This window comes from Somniosus microcephalus, chromosome 21, assembly GCF_052327205.1.
Source record: "Somniosus microcephalus isolate GS21.2 chromosome 21, FLI_Smic_1.0, whole genome shotgun sequence".
Lineage (NCBI taxonomy): Eukaryota > Metazoa > Chordata > Chondrichthyes > Squaliformes > Somniosidae > Somniosus > Somniosus microcephalus.
The window spans coordinates 30,427,250-30,444,556 of record NC_141007.1 but is presented as its reverse complement, the minus strand read 5'-3'; the positions used below and the strand labels follow the sequence as shown (position 1 = coordinate 30,444,556).

At 46.0% G+C, this 17,307-nt stretch overlaps 1 protein-coding gene across 7 annotated transcripts in view; it reads left to right on the top strand.

Moving 5' to 3' along the window:
- LOC147102682 (myocardin-like) overlaps positions 1–17,307 on the top strand; it is a 291,661-nt gene that overhangs the window by 260,030 nt on the left and 14,324 nt on the right. For all 7 annotated transcript variants that reach the window (XM_085963400.1, XM_085963399.1, XM_085963402.1 and 4 more), the window contains 2 exons: positions 2,474–2,730; positions 6,857–7,010. In XM_085963400.1, the coding sequence (XP_085819526.1) occupies positions 2,474–2,730; positions 6,857–7,010 (411 nt within the window). The remainder of the gene's footprint in view (positions 1–2,473; positions 2,731–6,856; positions 7,011–17,307) is intronic.

Genomic DNA, 17,307 nt, shown 5'->3' with positions numbered 1-17,307 from the left:
GTGGAGTCAGGGGACAAGTAGCAGAATGGATAGCAAGCTGGCTACAAAACAGCAAACAGAGAGTATGGGTTAAAGGTAGTTACTCAGACTGGTAAAAGGTGGGAAGTGGTGTTCCACAGAGATCGGTGTTGGAACCATTGTTGTTCACCATTTACATAAACGATTTCGACTTGGGAATTGGAAGTATAATTTCAAAATTTGCAGATGACACCAAATTAATACAGAGGAGGACTGACAAAATACAGGAAGACATTAATAAACTTGTGGAATGGGCGTGTAATTGGAAAATGAACTTCAATATAAATAAGTGTGAGGTGGTACATTTTGGTAGGATTAATAAGGAGACCACATACTCCTTGGGAAATAAGTGTCTAAATGGGGTACAGGTGCAGAGGAATCTAGGGGGTACAGAAACACAAATCACTAAAAGTAGTGACGCAGGTTAATAAGGCCATAAAAAAGCAAACAATGCACCGGGCTTCATTTCTAGAGGGATAGAATTGAAAAGCAGAGAAGTTATGTTAAACTTGTATAGAACCTTGGTTAGACCACACTTGGAATACTATGGACAGTTCTGGTCTCCATAGTAAAAAAACGGATATAGGGGCACTGGATAAGGTGCAAAAAAGTTTTACTAGCATGATAACAGAACTGAGAGGTTAAACCAATCAGGAAAGAGTGAACAGGCTGGGGCTCTTTTCTCCAGAAAAGAGAAGACTGAAGGGTGAGCAGATAGAGATCTTTCAGATTATGAAAGGGTTTGATAGGGTAGACGTAGAGAAGATATTTCCACTTGTGGGGGAGACCAGAACTAGGGGCCATAAATATAAGATAGTTACGAATAAATCCAATCGGGAATTCAAGAGGAACTTCTTCCAGAGAGCGGTTAGAATGTGGAACTCACTACCACAAGGAGTAGTAGAGGTGACTAGCATAGATGCATTTAAGGGGGAAGCTAGATAAACGCATGAGGGAGAAAGGAATAGAAGGATATGTTGATGGGGTTAGATGAAGAAGGGTGAGAGGAGGCTCGTGTGGAGCATAAACACTGGCATAGACCTGTTGCACCGAATATCCTGTTTCTGTGCTGTAAATACTATACAACTATGTAATAAATGATTGCGTAAAATGAAAGATGTACAATACCATGTATTCGACTGCATTATTGAACCGATACAACATTCTTGAACCACAAGTGTCTTTCGGATGGGAATAAAATTCAGCAGTGTTTATTTTGTGAAGTATTTTTGATCATATGATGATTGAAAGGTGTGATGTGTTGTTTTCCAAACAGTAGTGCTGCTACATTTTCACATATCCCACCCGACAGCCCTTTCATATAATCAGATCTGATTATTGGTTGCCTTGTATCCTTTCAGCGTGTTGTAAAATGATTGAGGATGTTGTGCTTTGAAAGTCGCCTCTGATGCAGTTTCTGATTCTTTGAGCATTCTTTTGCATGCTGGGGTTGGAATGCTGAAGAACAGGTTCAAATTTATTAATAACAACCAGATTTTTTTTTATTCTTTAAAGCCTCCTGCAGGTTTGGCACTCATCCATTGCTTCATTCCGTTCAATCCCTTCACAATGACTTTTGAGCCCAGTTATAACTACCATATTACTGCATTGTTGAGAATAATTTATCAGAGCTGAAAGTTTAATTTTTTTTTTCAATTGACCTACATCACTTTCATTTCAAAAATTATCACAAATTACATCTGCACATAGTCAGTACTGGCAAAGAGAAGCTGTTTGTAAAATAAAAATGACTTTTGCAGCGTTAGGTCCGGAAGAAAACAGGATTTGTTAAAGAATCACTTCCGTCAGAAATCGGTATTGAAGTTATTAAGAAACTTACACGAAAGCCCAGGACAGAGTGAGGGTTGAAAAGCATAGGAGAGAAGATGTGGTAAATCAGAATGTAGCGATACCAGGCTTCTAACTTAAAAGGCTGTAGATTTTCTGATAAATGAGACTCACTCCGCTTCACTTTGGAGCCAGTTTGGGCCTTGAAGCCCAGGTTACTCGACACAAGTTTAGCTTGGGTGTGAAGCCAGAACAGCTTTGTACCACCGTTGCGTATGGTGTGAATGCATACTTAGATTTACCAATGAGTTTCTCCAGACTCAGATGCATCGCAACTTAAGACATCCCATTTAGTCCAAACCACCTGCGTTACAGTCTAAAAATGCATTATTGCCATACCCATAGGCGTTCACCTGTCCATCGCAGGCCTCAACCTATTATCACCTTAAAATAGTAAACTAAAGAGATGGCTGTGTCAAATGTCAAATTGATTCCCAGATTTCCCCATCAACTTTACTACAGATGAAACTATATTCTTTTGCAATAGTCTGAAAATACATAGCAAGGAGAATTAATCACAACTTTTGATACTTGAATATTTCTATTAAATGGTGCAATGATTAAAAGGAGTTTAAATATTCCCTTTTATCTCTTCCATTAAAATTAGACAAAACCATCTGCAGAGGGAAAGAACCAGCGCCACAAGAAGCCAAAGGACACAAAACCAAAGGTGAAGAAACTGAAATATCACCAGTACATTCCACCGGATCAAAAACCAGAGAAGTCCCCACCTCCAATGGATTCGGCCTATGCCAGGCTGCTCCAACAGCAACAGCTCTTCCTTCAGCTGCAGATATTAAGCCAGCAACAGCATCACCAACAGCATCATTACAACTATCAGAACATTCACCCCACACCTCTGAAGTGAGTAGACTTAAAGCCTTGTCTGTTTGTGAAGAAATCAGTGAATGTTCTTTGAGCAGTTATCCCCTCTATCCCACTCACTATCAGTGACTCCTGCAGGAAAGGGCATACTAGTGGATGTCAGGTGAGGGTGAGACCAGGCTCAGCTGTGATGCCTATTCTGCTCTTTGACAAAGGGGTACTAAATAAAGGGAAAGGTAATATCTTTGGTCTCGGTGTGACTCTTGTTCAAAGATCTTGGCCAGTGTTACTGTGATGGTTAGGCTCTCCCTTTCTTTGCAGTTTTCATCGGTAGATCCCAGTGTAATGTGATCCGAAACTCTCACCTTTATGCATGCAGTGAATAGGAGTAGCATGCTTCAGCATTTACAATTACTCTTTTACTAAGATATTTTGGAGCAGAGCTGCCCATCATGCACTCCTCTCCTCTGCGAAAGGCAGAAAGGACCTGGAACTCGCTGCCAACGGAAGTAGTGGAAGCGGACACACTCAATGTTTTCAAGGGGAGACTGGATAGGCACTTGAGGGAAATAAACTTGCAGGGCTACGGGGATAGAGGGGGGAATGGGACTGACTCGATTTCTCTGCAGAGAGCTGGCACGGACTCGATGGGCCGAATGGCCTCCTTCTGTGCCGTTATGACTATATGACCATGACATCAAACCATATCGTTGAGGCTAAAACAAATGGTAAAATTCATTTATATGATATTAAATTACACAGTAGCAGAAAGAATACAAGAGGTAATTTGCAATGTACATTTTAAATAGGTAAGTCTTTAAAAATAATGGGGTAGATTTTCAACATGCTGCTCAGATATTAACCAGGCATAAAACTGTCGTCGTGGATGGCATTGAAAATCGAGCGCTTGCTATAATGACCGATCATAATAACTGAGGTCCTTGTGCGGAGCGTACTTCGGGGCCAGCAGCAAACGCCTTCGCTTCGCCGCTGACTGCAAATTCCGGGCCAATGGGCCAGAAATTCGGGTCCCCACGGGTGAGTACGCGCTGTATACTCATGCATAGGGCCAACGAAAGTGCCGGTTTTGTGCATGCACTGCGCATGCGCTGGAAACCGGAACTTCCGTTCCCTTGAAGGAAGGAGTTCGGAGGTCAACCGCGTGCGCCGGAGAGGCAGCGCGTGCGCCTGGAACTTCGTTTTTTTTTTACAGGTTTCTCCGGGAGGGTAAGTCTCCTGCAGCTGCACGTTTAAAAAGCAGTCACAAGGCCTGCTTTTAACAAGGTAAGTGGTGAATTAAGTAAAATTAAAACATTTTTTCCACAGGTTTATTATTTTTAAATACTTTAAAGAAAGGTAAGTATTTTTAGCACCGTTAAAAACTGTAATTAGTTTTTTCAAAAAATTAAAATATTGTTTAAAATAGTTATTTTATGTAATTTATAGTTATTTTAAAAATGTAATTAAAAAAAAATTTATTTGAAGTTTTAGTTAGGTTTTGGGGCCGATCTCTCTTCATAGATTTGACAGGTCTTCCTGTCAAATCTATGAATAGAGATTCTCTGCTACGATTGGCTCTCCATGGCCCACGTGATCCCAGGGGACGCTCCGAACTAACTGCGCCCCTGGGATACGTGAGCACTGCGCGCCGGCAGTTGGAGGAGGCCCAGGATCGGAATCCCACACGGGCACACAACACAATGGCCGGCGCGCTAGGTAAGTGCAGGTCGGGGGCTTGCACCCGCGGGAAGCCGCCAACCCGAATTTCTGGGCCAATTATGAGGGTGAGACGGGACTCAATGGAATAAAGATGCCGCCATAGTAAGTTCATCAAAGACTCAACGGAAAGGTTTTGATAAGGACTCTTAACAGTTTTGACACATCGTGGTAGATTTTCAACTTGCTGCCCAGGCATAAAAATTATGATCGGTCATTATAGCAAGTGCTCGATTTTCAATGCCATCCACAACGGCAGTTTCATGCCTGGGCAGCAAGTTAAAAATCCACCACAATGTGTCTAAACTGTTAGTCGTTTTCAGAACCTTTCAGTTGAGTCTGTGATGAACTTACCATGGCTGCATCTTCATTCCATTGAGTCCCATCTCACCGTCCCGGAATTTGCGGTCAGCAGCAAAGTACGCTCCGCACAAGGATCTCGGAATCCCTATGTTGAGAACTTTGGGTTTCCAACTTTGAATTCAATTCAACAGAATTTAATGGGATCCCCTTGTGCGAGCTGCTGTGACGTCAACAGGCTGTCTAAGCAGCCAATCAAAAGGTAGAATTCTCATAGACAGCGAACAAGGAAGTGGTTAAGCCCTTACTTTTTAAAATAGTTAGAGAGAGCAAAAGAAAGATTGGGGTTCTCACATGGGGAAAAGGGCAAACCTGAAATAAAGATGCACATTCTTAAAAAAAGGTTTAAAAAATTTTTGAAAAGTTTAACATTTTTTATTTTTATTAAAATGGACAAATTTCACACTTCACAAAATTTAAATTAATATTCCAGGCCCTTAACCTTTGTTTAGCAGTCAAGATGCTGTTAAAGCCCCAGTTACACCTAATCTCTTTGGGTCTAACTTTTCATGGGGAATTTAACAGGGTTCTTACTGCGGAAGAGCCGAAGTTTTCGTCAGTTTCAATGATTTACGAGATTTCACTGATTGCCGGCTCTGTTTTTGGGGTGGGGGTGTGGGGGGGCGAGGGCTGCGTACAGAGCAGCCAGTTTCAGAGCTGTCTTTGACAGACCGCAACTTTGGGAATTCCGTATGCGCCTGCGCCATATCCCGAAGTTGCAGTCAGTTTCAATGGTGGTATGATGGCGTACTCTGACAATTCACCGTCAAACCGATCGCAAACTCAGAGCCAATGTGAAACAAACAGTTGATGCCAGGGAAATTCGGCAGCTCTTGCACTATTCCATAGAGGCTCCAGGTGGGCAGAGGAAATGCTTCAAGGACACCCTCAAAGTCTCCTTGAAAAAGTGTAGCATCCCCATCGACACCTGGGAATCCCTGGCCCAAGACCGCACAAAGTGGAGGAGAAGCATCCGGGAAGGCGCTGAACACCTCGAGTCTCTTTGCCGGGAGCAAGCGGAAGCCAAGCACAAGGAGCGCACGTCAACCCAAGCACCCCACCCACCCGCCCGCCCGCCCGCCCCTTCAACCACCGACTGCCCCACCTGTGACAGAGACTGTAGGTCCCGCATTGGACTCATCAGTCACCTGCGAACTCATTTTTAATATGGAAGCAAGTCATCCTCAGTTCCGAGGGACTGCCTAAGAGAGAGAAGAGTACCATAGAGGCTTAAAAACCCAGATCAAAGTAGTCCTCTCACAGGAGAAGGGTAGATATGTTAATAATCAATTTTACTGTTCAGGTAGATAGTGATACCTGCAGTCTTCCAGTATTTTATGGGTTTTGTTTGATTTTCACACCTGACTTGCATATCAAATAGCTTGGCTGCCCTCAAACCGATAGGCTGCTTCCAATGCGATTAACGTGTCACAAAGCTGAGACAATTGCTGGTGTAATTAACTTGTAAGTGTAGGTTAGCAACAGCACTGTGAGGCACCAAGTGGCCACTTAAAACCCTTGGCTATTTCTAGACAGATTTGTGTATTGTCTCACTTCCCTCACATAAAGACAAGAGAATTCTTTTCAGAAACTCCATTTTAAATTCACAATATATTAGTTGATCAAAAATATCATATGAAAAAGATACAGAAATGTTATTGCTTGGAGCAAGACCGGCCTCTGCTTGCCACAGTTACCACAAAAGAAGCTTCTATATCTGTCCCAGTCACGTATCGAGTTTTAAACTTGATACTCCATTTTATTTGCTCTGAAGCTTTGGGAGAAATCAGAAGATAAATGACATTTCAGACAAATTCCAATAAAGTAATTGAAAATAACCAAGTAGATTTTTTTCAAACTGCTAGTTGACTACCCAATTAATAATGAATTGCGTCCAACTCCAGAATATTTCGAAAAGAAAAAGAGCAAATGTTGGCAATGCACAGCAGGCTGATCACTATTTGAAAGGAAAGATAGTTTAATATTTGAAGTGCGACCCTTGGTCAGCAATGTATGTCATACAAAATGCTACATTGCTAGAACTACAAAAAATCTAGATATAATAAATGCTTTGAATGTTTTTTTACAGGCAGCCTGGTGAGCAGCTCTCCAGAAACACAGGCACTTCAACCACTACCGTCCCAGGCAGCAATCAGTCTCCAGTGAGGTCCACATTGTCAGGTCAAAGCACTGGCTCGCCTTTGAAACCGGGACCTCTTCCGTCCAATCTGGATGACTTAAAAGTATGTGCAACCCCATTTACCATGTTCAATCTTAGCTTGTTTGCAATTAAAATTTTTACATGAAATGCATTTCAAATATGTTAAGATAGCAATGTATTTTCTTGTGATTCCAAGAATGGTGCTCAGATAATGCCCAGGCACTCAGCTTCTTGTTGATAAAGATAGTTGCCTGGAAATCTTGCGGGGAGTTCTCCATTGGGGGGCCCAGTGGAACGCCGTAAACAGCTGAAAAGAATGAAGAAAGACTTGCATTTATATAGCGCCTTTCATGACCTCAGGATGTCCCAAAGCGCTTTGCAGCCAGTGAAGTACTTTTGAAATGTAGTCACTCAAGTAATGTAAGAAACGCAGCAGCCAATTTGCACCCTGCAAGGTCCCACAACCAGCAATTTGATCATGACCAGATATTCCATTTTTTTTAATTGATGTTGATTGAGGGATAAATATTGGCCAGGACACCAGGGATAACTCCCCTGCTCTTCTTCGAAACACTGCCGTGTGATCCTATATGCCCACCTGAGAGAGCAGATGAGGCCTCGGTTTTAAAGACTCATCGGAAAAACGGCACTCCCTCCGCACTGCACTGGAGTGTCAGCCTAGATTTTTGTGCTCAAGTCTCTGGAGTGGGACCTGAACCCACAACCCTCTGACTCAAAGGCGAGTGTGCTGCCCACTGAGCCACGGCGGACATTCTGTACCATTTTTCTGGGGTTTGCACCAATTTCCCACTGAAGTTACACACCAGCGGAATTTCAGGGCCAGTGAGTTGAGTGTTTTTGTGCAAGGTGAGGGACTCTGTTATTATGCTCCAACAGCGCTTCTACTCACAGGGCTATAGCTAAGAATTTGGGAACCCAGATGCATTGTTTTCTGTGTTTGCTTTTCTTTCTCTGCATGGAGATTACCAGAGTTCTTTTTCTCTTATGCTACTAGCAACTCTCCTGTGGTGTTGCTCACAATAAGTCAGAGGATATACTGTTTGATAAGGACCAATATACATCGTGTATTATACTGCTGCTGAGATGCAGCTGTGTCCCTTTAAACCTCCCTTTAAATGCTGCAATGCTACCTGTTTCAACCACCCCATATGGCAACAAGTACCACATTCACGCCACTCTCTGTGCGAGGAAACTCCAGCTAAATTCTTTATTTGATCTGTTAGTGCCTAACCTATATTTATACCACCTTGTTTTCCTTGCTTCCTCCAGGTGTTCCTCTATATGACAAACTCGACTAAAAGTCAAACCATTTCCTCTGATTCACCGCGAGCAGTGCCACAAGAGATTAACATATATATTGATATAAAAGCATTTGATGTACATACACATGGACATTTATGTATATATAGGCGGGTGGAGCGCTGGAGTAGTCTTACTCCAGTTTTAACAAGTTTTGTTTTGGCAGTGTTCAGAGTCACGGCAGACAATGGTTGCATGGCAAGCTCCCACAAATGAATGACATGAGCTTAAAGTGCTGTTGTAGCCAAGAATTTGAGCAGCAGTGAGATTACATTCTATTTCACCGCATGTTGCAGGCACATCACATGCTATGTATGTATTACCCCAGATATCAAATATAGAACCAATTATATGTTCCACCAGCTATATCGCTGGTCAGGCCGAGCAGCATTTGTGTTGACTGCTGAGGTCAGAACAAAATGGGAACAGGAATAGCATAACCTGGTGACACAACTTGATTAATATGAGCTATTTCAGTTATGTTTTTGTCTATACCTAACTGACGATCTTGGCATCTGCTGCAACATTGCTAAAGCTACTCTTGGCTGCACTGAACAGAACATAGTGGGCTGTCTTGATAAGTGTTCTTAATGGGCAGGTTGTAACGTTTTTGCTGGCATTTCACACAAAAAGAAGGCAGAAGGCATTTCAGCAATACTTAGGCAGCCATTTCTGTACGACCCACTCCACCACGATACTGATTATAAATTGATCATAGCTCTGACCTGGCAATAAATAAATAAATGACTACGATTCTCACGGACACAACAATTAATTCAACTTTTGGCATCCTATTAATTATTCTTTTAATTTACAGCACTCAACTAATAGAACTGGACTGAACTGTACAAAAGCAAAATACTGCAGATGCTGGAAATCTGAAATATAAACAGAAAATGCTGGAAATACTCAGCAGGTCAGGCAGCATCTGCAGAGAGAAACAGAGTTAATGTCTCAGGCCGATGACCTCTCGTCAGAACTGGAATAAGTTAGAGATGTAGCAGATTTTAAGCAAGTGCAGGGGCAGGGAAAGCGAGGAGGGGAGAAAAGAACAAACGAGATGGTCTTTGATAGGGTAGAAGGCAGGAGTGGTGAAATGACGAAAGGTATGATGGTACAAAGCAAAAGGAGATGGTAATGGGACAAGTTGTAAGGGGTCGTTTTAACGAGCTTATGGTGTGCTAGATCGGTTTTGATTTCGCACTGCTCGTGAGCGGTTCTGAAGCGCTCCCCCCTCACCGGTTCTAGACACTGGGCTTATTGCCAGACAACCTTGATGTGTGGCCCAACTTGTGACTCGGAAGACAAATGGATCAGGTGAGACAAGGTGAGTTTTAAATCAGAAATATCTTTATTTTCAAGGAGAATAAACACAGAGAATACAAGAATCAATTTAGACAAAAATCATTAGCACGTCTCCCAATGGGAACTAAAATTTAACACATAAGGAATAACTTTGACTACCTTAAACCATACAACAATTCTTAATCAGCGGTATACTAAAACGGGGGTGGGAAAAGTGCACGGACACATCGAGGGATAAATCACACTCCTGAATTACAAAACCCTTAATGTTACAAACCCTCCCGTTGCTAAAATATACCTCAACTATATCAGTTAGGTAGAGTTGGGCCTTTATGCTCACCAGAATTTTAAAACCCTCCTGGACCTTGGTACTCCTTGTTACGTCCGGGATCTCCAATCTTCCTTATGGGACCGGCTCCTGGACCCGCTCTCCTGCACAAACTTGGAAGTCCTCCGAACTCCTCGAGCCGTCTCCCCTTCCGCATGGTCTTCGAACTCCTGATGGTATCTGGACTTGGACTTCACTGCTTCTGGTGAATCTTGTGGATCTGTCTGAGTCTGGCTGAATCTCTCCTCCTGCACAATCTCGTGGGTCCTCCTCGCTCTGTCCTTGACCTCGTGTCTGTGTGAATCTGTGATGGATCTGTCTGAGTCTGGCTGAATCTCCTCTCCTGCACAATCTTGTGGGTCCTCCTCGCTCTGTCCTTGACCTCGTGTCTGTGATGGATCTGTCTGAATCTCACTGAATGACTGAATGCTGTCGATTTTCCCTCAACAGTTATACTGTTTCCTTACCCTTATCTCGGCGCCAAATCAGGGGTTTTCTTTTGTCAAGGTAATGGGCAGGCTGCTTTGACAAAGGCAAGTACTTTATTTTAATGTCTTGTAAATGAAACTGATGGGATCTGTCCTGTGTCCCTCTGAGTTTGGTACAGATAATGGGTTTTTTTCTGTGCTCAGCGATTTCAGAGATGGGTTTGCGTTTTGCTAGCAATTAGCGCACCTCCAGGTGCAAATACTTTTGTTTACGAGTTCGTTACTGCTGTAACCATATTATCATATCAATAGCAGTAAGTTCTGGAATCTTCTAATCGGTGATGACTCAGGCTGCTGTAAGATACTGCTGGTGTGTCCTTTTGAACTGAGCACGGTGGCACAGTGTTTAGCACTGTTGCCTCACAGCGCCAGGGACCCGAGTCAGAATCCGGCCTCGGGCGACTGTCTGTGTGGAGTTTGTACATTCTCCCCGTGTTTGCGTGGGTTTCCTCCGGGTGCTCCGGTTTCCTCCCACAGTCCAAAGATGTGCGGGTTAGGCTGATTGGCTATGATAAATTGACCCTTAGTGTTAGGGGATACGGGGATCGGGTGGGGTATGTGTTGGTGCAGGCTCGATGGGCCGAAATGGCCTCTATCTGCACTGTGGGGTTCCTGTGATTTCCTGTGAACTGCCAACTCCATCTTGTGTTCTCACAATGTGGCCATTTCAGGGGTTTTACCAATCTAGACTGTATTTTCTGGATTTTGCGAATCCTACAGTCCCCCCTGTGATACAATGAACATCTCAAATCGTCTTTGTATCATGTGTCTTTGGGTGAGCACAAATCCGTTCCCTCCCCAACTGACCTTCCCCATAGTTTACCTTACTATGGAGTGTACCTCACCCACGCACTTTCCTCATTCCGACAATGAAGTTGAGTAAACATCTCCTATCGGAGAAAACATTCAAACAATGTACAGACTCGCCTAGAGTCGTAACATAATCTTATTTCAATAATACAAAACCATCCAATGTACAAAACAATCCAATGGAATACCTTATACATTCATTCTAAAATAACAATAACTAAACCTTATTCTCCAAAACTATATATATCTATGTACATCTGCCGCCCGTCTCCGGACGGCCAGCTTATAATCTGCGGGGACTGTCGCAGGCCTCCCCCTGCGGCGTTCCCACATCAGTCTCCGCTGCTAGTCCCAGGAAGCCCGTGGCTGCTGGCTGTGGACTGTTTAAACTTCCCGCAGCTTTCTTACGGGGGTTTCCTTTTGTGAAAACCGGCGACCAGACCTCCTTCGGTTGCGGTTTTCTATCTGACCGTCTGACGGTCACCACATATGAGGTTTCCTCATGGGTCGGACCCTTGGCTGGAGTTTCGGCCCTGGCTGCAGTTCGTGGCTTCCCCACGACTGCCGGCTGTGGGTTTCCTCCCGCAGGCTCCGCCTCCCTAAGCTCTGGGTCAGCGGCAGGCACCTCTTTGCTACCTGGGACTCCAGGTTGAGAGTCCCCGCCCCCAGACGCCACCTCTCTAATGCTACACTGAGGGGCAAGACCTAAAACCTCCGGCTCCTCCCCTTCGCCGCAGTCGGGGGCAGGACCTTCGTCCTCCGACTCGGCTTAATTATGACCAGGGACAGGACCTGGGACCTCCGGCTCCTCCCCTTCTGGGTGATCGGGGACAGGACCTGGGACCTCCGGCTCCTCCCCTCCTGGGTCCCAGAACAATGGGGGAGTCTCCCGTTTAGATGAGACCACTCCTCCCCTCACGCAGGCTGCACGTCCAGCCTGTGTGACCTGTGGCTGCAGCTCCCCTACAGCGTTTAACTCTTTACTGGCCTTTTCAGCCCCTGCTGTCTGTTTCCCTGCCACCGGCTTAAACAGCTTGCACTGTTTAATATACCTGGCAGCTAGCCAGTAATCTAGTTTTATCTCCTCTTCCCTACCCACTCCTGTACTGGGGGCAGGTATCCCCTCACCACCCGCTGCTGGTGGCTGAAAATCTTCATGAACCATTTTAAAAACCTTTAGCTGACCCTCTAAACTGCCAGCCCTCGCTGTTAACCTAGCGTTCTCCTCCCTTAAAGCCTGCTCAACTAACTTAGCCTCCGCAACCTGGCACCACAGGTATTCCTCCATTTTACTGGAGGTCTTTTCCTGTGCATGTCTTTCTGGGGGACACAGGTCGACAGGCTGCGCTGGCTCTAGTCATTGTGGGGGGGCAGAGGTGGGGGAGGGAACTACAGCAGCTGTACTTCCCTGGCCAGTCAGAAGAGACCGCATGGCCTCTAAAAATGACTCGATCCCAGCGGGAGCAATTTCTGTCTCTGCCTTTTGGACTGGGGCTGTGGGAACCTTTTCCCTTGTGTCCTTCCAGGGATTCTTACAGTTCCTGCGCCAATGCCCCTCCTTCCCGCAACCGTAGCACGTTTGCCTGCTTTGGTTGGGACGGCTCCCTTCCTGGCGCCACTCTTTACGGGGCTGGTCACCAGGCCTCCTGACCTCACAAACCTTCCCGTTTTGCTGGGGTGTCTCACTATCGCTCCCATTTCTAAAGGTGACAGTGAGTTGGCGGATTACCGTCGCCTCCGTGGTCAGAGGGTTTCGGGGGTCGAACCAGGCCATTGCCTGCATTCGAACGCGGGGCAGGGAGTTGTTCATAAGGCACCTTAGCCAGTGAACTAACTGTTCCCGTTCAGGCGCGCTCGCGCCGGCATTCCCGGGCACGCATCCTGATAGACTGGCCACAGCCTGTCCGCGAACGCCTGCGGGAATTCCCCGGGGAGCTGGACTGTTTTCTCTACCCGGGAGAACGGACTCCCCTCGTTCATCCCCATGGCCTCCAGGATCTCTTCCTTGAGCTTGCCATAATTCTCCTGACCCCTCTTACACTCATCGGGTAGCGTCTGGAGGAGATCGCTACCCAGGGAGAACAGCATCATTTTGGCCTTTTCTGCCTCGTCGCAGTCATTCACACAGGCCGCCTGCTCGATCTCCCTAAAGTGCAGAGAAGGGTCCCCCTTCATGGTGAGCTTGGGGATGTAGCTCACCATGGAACGCAATTGTTGGATACCGCGTGGCACCAGGATTTGGTTCTGGATGCCCCAGGTTCCCCGTCGTCACCGGGTGGTCCGTACCTCCGTTGTGTCATGGGGTACACCGGTCCCGGTCCCTGATTCTCTCTCGGGCTACCCTGGTCTACCTTGGATTCTTCATCCTCCACCCCCTCCTGATCCCAGACCTCTGGAAAACTAGGGGCTAGGGGTGGTGGCTGTGAAAACTCTGGTTCCCTAACCCGTTTTGTTCTGGGGGCTGCCTGCGGGACTTCCCTGCTTGGGTTACCGTTGAACTCAGCCTGGCCGACCTTGGGGCTAATGAGGCATATCATCCCCTTTGCCCTGGCCAATGCCAGATTCAGGCTTTCTATTTCCTGCCTACAGGGGCCGTGGTCTGCCTCCTCAAACCCTTGAGCGCAGGCCAGCTTATAGGCTGCTTTTACTTCGCCTACCTTTTCCTCCTGTGCCTTCAGTTCCCCTGTAAGGCGGCTAATCTCCGTTTTTAATCTCCTCTCTTTCTCCCTGGATTCTCTTGCCTGATACTCTACGTGTTCTACCCTGAACCTAGCGCTCCCCTCCAGCTCAGCTATCTTGCCCTCCAACCTTTCTACCTTCCCCCGATGGTCCCGGACCAGCGCTGCCCTCTCTTGGCTTATGGCCTCCAGAGCCACTAACACTTTCCCTTCCGCTGCAACCTTTTCCTGCAGCTCTTGGGACAAATGCTTAATCTTGGTTTCTTTACTGGCCACCGCGTGGTCCAGTACCAGAACCTGCTTTTTATAGCACATAAGCCACACCGCTTTCTCAATGCCCTTGCGGTGCTCTTTACTAGCCGTCCACTGGGCGGCTGCCTTTAGGGGACGCTCGGCTCCTAACCGGTCATACACCCATTTTTTCGCTACATTTACTTTACCACACACGTAGGAGGCTAACCTATCTTCCATAACATCTGTCTCACCCGAGTCTTTGTCCACCACACAAGGTTTCTGTAGCCAGTGTCCCATCTGGGTCGCCATTCTGTAAGGGGTCGTTTTAACGAGCTTATGGTGTGCTAGATCGGTTTTGATTTCGCACTGCTCATGAGCGGTTCCGAAGCGCTCCCCCCTCACCGGTTCTAGACACTGGGCTTATTGCCAGAACCTTGATGTGTGGCCCAACTTGTGACTCGGAAGACAAATGGATCAGGTGAGACAAGGTGAGTTTTAAATCAGAATATGCAAGAATCAATTTAGACAAAAATCATTAGCACGTCTCCCAATGGGAACTAAAATTTAACACACAAGGAATAACTTTGACTACCTTAAATCATACAACAATTCTTAATCAGCGGTATACTAAAACAGGGGTGGGAAAAGCGCAAGGACACATCGAGGGATAAATCACACTCCTGAATTACAAAACCCTTAATGTTACAAACCCTCCCGTTGCTAAAATATACCTCAACTATGTCAGTTAGGTAGAGTTGGGCCTTTATGCTCACCAGAATTTTAAAACCCTCCTGGACCTTGGTACTCCTTGTTACGTCCGGGATCTCCAATCTTCCTTATGGGACCGGCTCCTGGACCCGCTCTCCTGCACAAACTTGGAAGTCCTCCGAACTCCTCGAGCCATCTCCTCTTCCGCACGGTCTTTGAACTCCTGATGGTATCTGGACTTGGACATCACTGCTTCTGGTGAATCTTGTGGATCTGTCTGAGTCTGGCTGAATCTCCCCTCCTGCACAATCTTGTGGGTCCTCCTCGCTCTGTCCTTGACCTCGTGTCTGTGTGAATCTGCGATGGATCTGTCTGAATCTCACTGAATGACTGAATGCTGTCGATTTTCCCTCAACAGTTATACTGTTTCCTTGCCCTTATCTCGGCGCCAAATCTGGGGTTTTCTTTTGTCAAGGTAATGGGCAGGCTGCTTTGACAAAGGCAAGTACTTTATTTTAATGTCTTGTAATTGAAACTGATGGGATCTGTCCTGTGTCCCTCTGAGTTTGGTACAGATAATGGTTTTTTTTCTGTGCTCAGCGATTTCAGAGATGGGTTTGCGTTTTGCTAGCAATTAGCGCACCTCCAGGTGCAAATACTTTTGTTTACGAGTTCGTTACTGCTGTAACCATATTATCATATCAATAGCAGTAAGTTCTGGAATCTTCTAATCGGTGATGACTCAGGCTGCTGTAAGATACTGCTGGTGTGTCCTTTTGAACTGAGCCATGAGAACTGCCAACTCCATCTTGTGTTCTCACAATGTGGCCATTTCAGGGGTTTTACCAATCTAGACTGTATTTTCTGGATTTTGCGAATCCTACAAAGTAAAGAAACAAAAGATAAGTCTCGAAGTGGTGTGAATGGGAATGGCAGAATCAACAACAGCTGCCATGTGAAAAAATAGAGGCAAAGGTTATGGTCTGAAATTGTTGAACTCGATGTTGAGTCCAGAAGGCTGTAAAGAGCCTAATCGAAAGATGAGGTGCTGTTCCTCGAGCTTACGTTGAGCTTCATTGGAACAGTGTAGGAGGCCGAGGACGGAGAGGTCTGAGTGGGAGTGGAGCGGAGAATTAAAGTGACAGGCGACCGGAAGCTCGGGGTCACGCTTACGGACTGAACTTAGGTGTTCCACAAAGTGGTCACCCAATCTGCGTTTGGTCTCCCCAATGTAGAGGAGGCCGCATCGTGTTCAGCGAATACAGTATATTAAATTGCAAGAAGTACAAGTAAATCGCTGTTTCACCAGAAAGAAGTGTTTGGGGCCCTGAACAGTGGGACGAAGGAGGTAGACGGGCAGGTGTTGCATCTCCTGCGCTTGCACGGGAAGTTGCCGTGGGAAGAGGAGGGGGTGTTGGGAGTGATTGAGAAGTGGACCAGGGTATCGCAGAGGGAGACTTCCATTCGGAATGCTGAAAGGGGAGGTGAGGGGAAGATGTGTTTGGTGGTGGGATCACGCTGGAGGTGGCAGAAATGGCGGAGGATGATCTGTTGAATGTGGAGGCTGGTGGGGTGAAAGGTGAGAACAAGAGGAACCCTATTGTGGTTCTGGGAGGGAGAGGAATGGGTGAGAACAGAAGTGCGGAAAATGAAACTGACACAGTCGAGAGCCATGTCAACCACGGTAGAGGGGAATCCTCGGTTGAGGAAAAAGGAAGACATATAATGGGAGCACTAGTATGGAAGGTGGCATCATCAGAACAGATACTATGGAGACGGAGAAACTGGGAGAATGAAATAGAGCCGTTACAGGAAGTGGGGTGGGAGGAAGTGTGGTCCAGGTAGTTGTGGGAGTCAGTGGGCTTCTAGTGGATGTTTGTTGATAGCCTATCGCCAGAAATGGAGACAGAGAAGTCGAGGAAGGGAAGAGCCGGAGATGGACCATGTGAAGGTGAGGGAAGGGTGGAAATTGGAAGCAAAGTGAATGAAATTTTCCAGTTCAGGGCGAGAGCAGGAAACAGTACCAATTCGGTCATCAGTGTACCGGAAAAAGAGGTGAGGGAGGGGACCTGAGTAGGACTGGAACAAAGAATGTTCCACATATCCCACGAAAAGGCAGGCATAGCTAGGACCCATGCGGGTTCCCATAGCAACATCTTTAATTTGAAGGAAGTGAGTGGAGTCAAAGGAGAAGCCAGAACCACGATAGGGTTCCCCTTTCGATTAGGCACTTTACAGCCTTCTCGACACAACATCGAGTTTTAACAATTTCAGACCATAACCTCTGCCCCTATTTTTTCACATGGCAGCTGTTGATGATTCTGCCATTCCCATTTACACCTCTTCTAAATTTATCTTTTGTTTCTTTACTTGTCCCATTGCCATCTCCTTTTGCTTTGTACTATCATACTTTTTGTCATTTAATCACTCCTGCCTTCCACCCTATCACAGACCTCCACTTTTGTTCCTTCCCCCTTTCTCTGCCCCTGCACTTGCTGAAAATCTGCT